This window comes from Kogia breviceps, chromosome 14 (genome assembly GCF_026419965.1).
Source record: "Kogia breviceps isolate mKogBre1 chromosome 14, mKogBre1 haplotype 1, whole genome shotgun sequence".
NCBI classification, from domain to species: Eukaryota; Metazoa; Chordata; class Mammalia; order Artiodactyla; family Physeteridae; genus Kogia; species Kogia breviceps.
In genome coordinates this window covers 66062991-66070753 of record NC_081323.1, presented here as the reverse complement: position 1 = coordinate 66070753, position 7763 = coordinate 66062991, and the positions used below count along the sequence as shown (strand labels likewise).

Below are 7763 nucleotides of genomic sequence, written 5' to 3'. Positions count from 1 at the left end.
ACCCCTGAATTATTCCTAGAAAACCTGGCACACAAATGCACCGACTCATTTTGTACAGCAGGAGTTAGCAGAGCACAGTGGTCAAGAACTCTTGCACCTGGGTTCAAAGCCCATCTCTGCTACTTGGTAGCTGCAAGATCTTTAAGTCTCAGTTTCCTCCTCTGTAAAGTAGGGTTGAAAACAGACCTGTGTCATACGGTCATGTGGACAAAGCAGTTCATGCATGAAACGACTCAGCATGGCACCGGGCACATGGTCACCACTTGAGAAAGGCTAGTCTCTCCGCGAGTGCTCTTAACTCAAGGAGGTAATCATTCACTTTTCCCTACTTTCACGAATCTTCTTTCCTTACAGACCACTGAGAGTTGGGCACAAGGACCGCCTCTTCCCTCCACCTCTCTTGCAGCCACCAGCCCCTCCCCACTACACATTCCTCACACACACACCCCCACTCCAACCATCCTTGCTGGTTGGTTGGCAACATTCCAAACAAGTAAACCAGGAAAGACTGAGGTGAAGCCAGCTCCTTAGAAGGGCACTTCCCTGTTGGTCTTTGGGGTGTCCTCACTGAGGCTGGGGCTACTTTAATAAGCAAAAAAATGTGCAAGCAATGGAGGTCTTCAGGGACCCACCATTTCAGACATTATGGAGGTCTTCAGGGACCCACCATTTCAGACATTTTTAATTTCTCAGGGGAAAAAAAAATCTGTCTCATGTAACTTTTGCCCCGTTCAAAAGCCTCTAACTATTCATACTTACACCTCACAGGGGGATCAGGGGAGCTGTCCTGAGATTGCCAGCAAATGAAGACAACTACAGGCAACAGAGTAGGCCCAACTTCCAAATGGACCGAGAAAGACAGCAGCCTTTTCCAGGAACGGAGTCCTTTAGAAGACCCACCACCACCAAGGGTGACATGTAGCAGTGACGGGGGAAGACTGCCACTTAATGGCAGCGCCTGGAACTGGATGGAACATATTGACATTTAGTTGTATCTTTCACGAGCTCTTAACCTTTACACTGTGTCAATAAAAAGCCCCATTAACATTTAAAAGGGATGTTTCTGGGTGACCACTTGGAATAAGAGTTAGAACACACTCCAAGAAATAGATTATATATCTCAACTGTCCCAGACCTCTAAGAGTTTATTTCCTTTCATGGTGAAAAAGTAACACCCATGAAATGGCTAACAGCTCAACAGCCACTGGGTGGAAACACAGCAGCTCTTCGGGTGGCCACCAAGGGGCCGGGAACCCTCCACCCGACTGTCTGCACTGGTCGTGGCACCCAACAAGACCTTCTGCCTTATTTTTCCTCTTTCCGTTCTGGGTCCTTCCAGACTTGGCCTAAACATCATGCCTGGGAAGCTTCCCTAAGCTCTCAGGTGGGATCGGACCTCTGCTCTGTGACCCCCTCGGCCACGTGAGCCTCCTCCACCAGGAGGCCTTCAGCTCTCCGCACGGCCCTCGTCCACCTGCTGGCTTGTCTTCCACCCAACGATGGCTGGGTCGTGCGCTCGGGGGGTGGGGCCCTGTGCCCGTGTGCTTGTTCATTCCTGCAAGCATGCATGCATTCACTCATTTGTTCCTTCCAGAATGCCCACTCCACACCAAGCGCCGGGGACACGATGAGGAACAAAGCAGAGGGGCCCTGTCCTCGTCCAGCTCCGTTTATACCGTCGTCTACTCTGCTCATCGCATACCCCGGTGCCTGTCACACATGGGACTCAATAAACATTGGATGGATGGATGGATGTCCCTGCTTCCAATACAACTTATTAACTTAATTACTTCCTATAAGAATTAAACTAGGGCTTCCCTGGTGGCGCAGTGGTTGAGAGTCTGCCTGCTGATGCAGGGGACACGGGTTTGTGCCCCGTTCCGGGAAGATCCCACATGCCGCGGAGCGGCTGGGCCCGTGAGCCATGGCCGCTGAGCCTGCGCGTCCGGAGCCTGTGCTCCGCAACGGGAGAGGTCACAACAGTGGGAGGCCCGCGTACCGCAAAAAAAAAAAAAAAGAATTAAACTAATGCTGTTCAAATGGTGAGCATTCCTGTGGATCCCTTATGCAAACCCGCAGCCTTCAAGCTTCACACATCCTACGTATGCATTTTGTTTGTCTCTAACATTTAAAATGTGGAAGAGTTCACGTAAAACTATCTTCCTGGCTTCTCTAGAAAAATGAACGCATGTTCCCACAGGGCACCAGGGAGCCAGATCCCCCGAGAACCTCAGGCTCCTTTAGGTCAGGTGGGGGTGGGGCTCTTTGCTGTGCCACAACCCCTCCTCCCCCGTCTTCCTACCACTGAGGCCAAAAGCCGGCTGCCGTGTGTCATCTCGCCTTCACTCAGGACCCACGTGCCCCTCCAGGCGGCTTAGTCGGTGACCCCAGCATTAGGCCCATGTCATCCAAGGACTACACCTGAGATGACCTACAACACAAACAAACGGGCAACTTTATTGAGTTTTACCTCCTAACACACCCTCCCAGTAGTAGACAGGGGCTGTGTGGTTTCTAGCAGGGACCTCAAATGCACAGGGAAGTTAAGGGGAAGGTCAATCCAACAGGTGCTTGATTAGGGGGCCAGAGCCCCCATTTACTAGAACTCTTCTTGCAAATGAAGCAGAAGACTAAGGATTACATTCGCACACCACCGGCACAGCTTAAATACTTCTTTGACAAAAATAATAATAATAAATTATCTTCAACTCAGAGAATCAATTGTGCTCAGCAGAGTGACAGGAGGGTCCATTCACGGTATGGCACTGGGGCCAGGCGAGGGGCAGGTGGGGACACGCAGCATGTCCTCCACGCCAGGGGCCTGTCCCGAGGGAGACTTCCTGGCCTCTTCCCCTCACGTCCGCCTCGTCTTCTGTTTCTTGGCTTGTCTCTTCGCGTCTTCCGGGCCGCTACCGTCAGAGGCTGCCTGGCCGAGAGCTCGGACTCCCTGCAGGCGACTTGTCAGCTGCAACAGCAAGGGAATGAGCTGGAAAGAGAGAGAGTATGAGAGAGGGGGACGCCAGGAGAAGACTTCCGTCCGGTGGGATATCAGAGACCCTCCTCCACGCCCCTCCCTCCCCAGGCCCCGTCACCACCTGCTCTGTGCTCTCAGGCAGATCTCAGTTCAGACCAGGGCAGGTCTTTGTACTAGAGACGGTCACCGGAGACCCACAGGTACTCCAGGTTTAAGGGTTAGGAGAGCTGTTACAAGAGGTTTATGGCCTTGCAAGGAGGCCTTAGGGATTGGACATGACCTAAAATGCTGTAACCTCTGTAACAGTGGACGTTCTTCCACTGCCACGTCCCAGTCATGAGGGGTCCCTGCCCCCGACACACCTGCTGCCCATGAGGCCTCAGGACGCCCTACCTTGTCATGGTTGTAGCCAGCCAGCAGGATGAGCAGTGTCAGCGGCAGGGCAATGTAGGATCCCTGCGCGATGTCCTGCTCGGGCAGCTTCCTCTGCAAACATCGAGAGCACCGTCACCCCCAGACACCAGTGCTCCATCCACAGTCCTGACGCGCCCGGCTTCTGAGCCGGCCCCCCTGGCACACTCAGTACCCAAAGTAAGGAACCAAAGCGACGCAGCTAAATCTCAAGTGAATCCTCTGCTGCCCAAACTCTCCTCACTTGCTCTCTGAAGCTCCGGAATAACCAGATTCCGATAACGAGGTGCTACTCACCCCCACACCCTTCACTGTCTAAACTGACAGGACAAACAGCTGCAGGCCGCAGGGGACCCCTGTGGTTGAAAAGTAGAAGGGTCTCATTTTGTTGAGTCCCAGCCCCACACAGGGACTCTTTCCTACAAGGAAGCATCAAGAACCCACTGTTCCAGGCTTGGGGACACAGTGGGCAGCAAGCTAGTCCCAGAGATCATACCCAGTGAGGAGGAGAGGCAGCGCTTGGGTCCCAGGGGCCCTTCACGCTTCCTTCCAGTGGAAGGACTGACTTTCACCTGGGCCAGTCAGAACAGACCACATTCCCCAGCCTTCCTCGCAGCCAGGGGGGCCCCTGGAACCAGTTCTGGCCAACGGTACAGGAAGAGAAGTGACGGTGCAACACCCAGGCTGTACCCTCAGACAGAAAGGGTGTGCCCTCCCTCCTTGCTGGCCAGACAGCCTCCAGCCAAGTGCGCCATTTCGGAAGGTCGGTGACATGCTGCAGGATGGCAGAGCCACGGCAGAGAAGGAGCTGGGGGCCCCCGCACCTTGGAGCTGCCATATGACCCCTGGACTGCTCACTCCTGGTGCTGACATGACAGAAACTTCCCTCTTGCTAAAGCCCCTGAAATGCTGGGTCTCTGTAATAGCAAATGAACCTATATCCTAACTAGCCCACTCCACCCTGACAACAGAAACAAATAAAAGATAACTTTCGGTTGTCAATAAAACAGGTTAATGAGCCAGAGCACTGGTTCTCAAGATACAGTCCAGGAGCCTCCCTTTCAGGAGATCTGCACGGTCCAAACTATTCTCATAATAATACTAAGATACTACATGCCATTTTCATGCTCTTACAAGTGTACAGTGGACTTTCCCAGGGGCTGCAAACGTGATGATGTCATGACTCTGACAGGTAAGGGGATGTGTGGCTTATGGATTCTTGTGTTTTCAGCATTTCTCAGTTTTAATTTCTCCTATGATATATACATAACCCATATAAATCACAGCTCTTTGAGATTCGCAACAATTTTTAACAGTGTAAAGGGGTCCCAAGACCAAAATATCTGAGAACACATAGGCTGGAGAATGACTGAGGGGCCTTTTGACCTGAGATGAGTGAGGCAGAGTGAGATGGTCCCTTAATAAACAGAAGAGCAGGAACAGATTTCCATCCCTAACTGCCTACTCCAACATTTTTTGACATGTCTTAGATCCCAAACCGTTTTCCATTAAAGTAAATCCTTAAGGAGAAGTTGAAGTCAGTGGGAAGTAACAGAGCGATTATGAGAAGAAGCCTCAAGGACCGCGGTCCAGGCTCCAGGCCAGGTCTTCCCATGTAATCTCGGGCAGTCACTTTAAGACTAAGTTGATTCAACTATAAAATGGGGATAATACAGAAGCACCTACTGCAGGCGAATGTTGTGAAAGTTCAACAAGATGAGGTGTGTGGAGTGGTCAGCAGTGCATGCAATACTGGGTCAAGCATCAACAACGTGGCTGTCGGTACTGACATTCAACATGGGATAAAGCGAAACGCCCTTACGGCCCTCATAAGCGTATGGCAATGAGCTGTCCAGCAGACAGCTGGAATGCGGTAAAACGCGGATCTGCTGACCACCCCCAGGTAAGTCACTCAGCCTCTCTGAGCCTCCATAAAAAATGGAAGAATGGCACCTCCCCGTGGAAGGACTGTCGTGAGGACCAGCAGGACACACTGCCAGGCCATCCCTTCCCTGGCACATGGCCCTGCTCTCACCGTCTCAGATGTGGGACCACACTCCTGGCAGCAGCTATGAGGCCTGGCTGCTCGGCCCCCACCAAGCGGCACCTCTGTCCTGCCCAGGCCACCCACGTGGCTCCCTGGACCGAGGGAGTGTCCTGGCGAGTCCTGGTAGGTGTGGCAGGCTGCAGCCCCAGCGCCCTCTGCAGAGGCCCTCTCCCTCCCCTAGGGTCACCGTGCACCTCCACTCAGAGACAGATGGTTCCCCTACGTGCTCGTCTCTTCGGCACTTTCTGACCGAGTCTCCGCTGAGCGGAACTAGGAAGAACCCTCTATTCAGGTGAGATCATGGGCCAGGTCACCGAGCACGAGCCAGAAACCAGCAGAAGAGCCACATTCGAGTCCGGGCTCTGCTACGCATGAGCCCCCAGCCTTCTCTCTACATCATGGATGATGACTCCCACCAACTTCCTACATGGGATGGGCTCTGAAAAGCACGCAGTGGTACCTGGAACCATTCTTCACACCCTACACCCAGAAACTCCCTCCTCCTTACCGTGGGATTAAAGATCAAGGTGATGTGTTTATGATAGCCCACTGCTGTGAAGGACACTTGCGGCAGGACGTAGTCATACTGGGACCTGGGCAGCGTGGAGTCCAGAAGCACCACGTAGTTCTGTGCACAGGGAAGAAGTTGTTGTTTTCATAAAGGACAGCTGGGGCAAAGCGAAAGAAAACTAATTCCTAACGTATGACTGTGATGTAAAGGACTTTATGTTTCTAAAGAAACCCCCAAGTTTACACCTCCAAGCCTAGGTTGCTAACTCCCAAGGGGCGGCCTCGGCAGGCTATTCCAGCAGTGACAGCCATGCGTCCCCGACATCTCTGAAGAGGTGCTCAGAGCTTGTTTTTACAAGCATATCCAACCACTGCACCTACGGTGGTCCTTGGAGAATCTGACTTTATGAAACACATACAGTTTTGATGAGTCAATTCTGTTGAGGGGGGCACAAGATCAAACTGAGGAAGACTGTTTTTAATCTAAAACAAGGTTGACTTTCAAGGGACGATACTTAAGTGGCTCATTAGCTGGCGAGTTCTAAGACGCAGCGTCTCTGCAGTGGTTCCAGTGACGGTCATGGTCCTGGTATGCTGAGCCCCGACCAGGGGCCCGGTGCCATAAGCACATTAGACAAATGCCTGTTCTGCTCTCAACCACTGACAAGATCAGGATTATTGCCCCCGTTTCACAGATGGGGAGAGCGAGGCCTGAAGAAGTGAACCATGACGTGCCCAGGGTCTCTCAGCTGTAGGTACTGAGCAGGCCATGAGCCCGGGGAGTCTGTGTCCACGGTGTTGTGCTGCCGAAAGTGGCTCGATTACAAAGGGCACCTGGAGAAGTGGGGATGAGGCCCCAAACTCCATCACAACCTGCTTCGTTATTTCACAGCCATTTCACGCCGAAAAAGGCCATAGAGTATCATCCCCGTGGCAAGTGGTAAGAAGCCGGGGGAGGGACCACACACACACAGGCTCGCTACTCACACCCTCAGGCTAAGTCCCCCGGAAAGGGACCAAGTTCTCTGCAAAGTTTGCTGCCACCGCGCCAGCCACGATAGCTTGCTCTGCCCAATTAAAATGGATAGGAAACATCCTATAATCAGTAAGTGATGAACATTAAGGCCTTGGTTAAATAGATTATGGTACTTCCTCTATCATGGACTACTGTGCAACCATTAAATATCATGCTATGGAAGATATAACAATGGGGCAAATATCTGTGATATAGTTTTCATTGAAAAGCAAAGACTACAAAACAATTGTACAAAACAGTCCCAGCTTTGCATTATCAAAATAAATATATATGTGTATTTATATTTATACACACATGTGCACATGAATCAAAAAAAGACCAAAAGGAAATCTATCAGCACATTAACAGTGGTTACTTCTGGATGATGGGATTATGTCTGATTTCCACCACCCTCCCTAATCCCCTGCCATGAATGTGTATTATTTTTGTAAATAGAAAAAGAGCTAATTCCAAAAAAATAATCCTTAGAGAGCCCCACCTCCTCTGATTCAGAAAGCACTGATTCAGACATCAACTGTGCCAGCAAGGTAGTATGAGGTGGGAAAATGGAAGAACTGTGTTTCCTTAGCTGAAAAGTGCAACCACTGTGACAAAGACGGAAAGCAGAGTGGAGCGGGCATCACCTGGCCGTCTCTGAGCAGGGGCGGGAAGTGGAAGAAGAGGGACTGGCCCAGGGAGACCGTCTGGATCGGGTTGTCCAGGTTGTCACTTTTGTAAAGCTTTACCTGGAGAGCAGAGACACAGAGGGCGTGCTTTTGAAACTGAAAACACGATAAACATTGCAT

General features: G+C 51.5%; 1 protein-coding gene across 3 annotated transcripts in view; it reads right to left on the bottom strand.

Annotated features, from left to right (window-relative positions):
* Window positions 1–2432: 2432 nt before the first annotated feature.
* The window catches only part of LOC131741399 (BOS complex subunit NOMO1), a 51388-nt gene continuing 46057 nt past the window's right edge, over window positions 2433–7763 (bottom strand). The window contains exons 28-32 of one of the 3 annotated variants that reach the window (XM_059038301.2): window positions 7602–7703; window positions 6932–7009; window positions 5941–6060; window positions 3368–3460; window positions 2433–2986 (exon numbers count right to left, since the gene is read on the bottom strand). In XM_059038301.2, coding sequence (XP_058894284.1) covers window positions 2855–2986; window positions 3368–3460; window positions 5941–6060; window positions 6932–7009; window positions 7602–7703 — 525 coding nt within the window. In that variant the 3' untranslated portion in view covers window positions 2433–2854. The remainder of the gene's footprint in view (window positions 2987–3367; window positions 3461–5940; window positions 6061–6931; window positions 7010–7601; window positions 7704–7763) is intronic. The other 2 variants (XM_059038302.2, XM_067013087.1) reach the window with 2 other exon arrangements.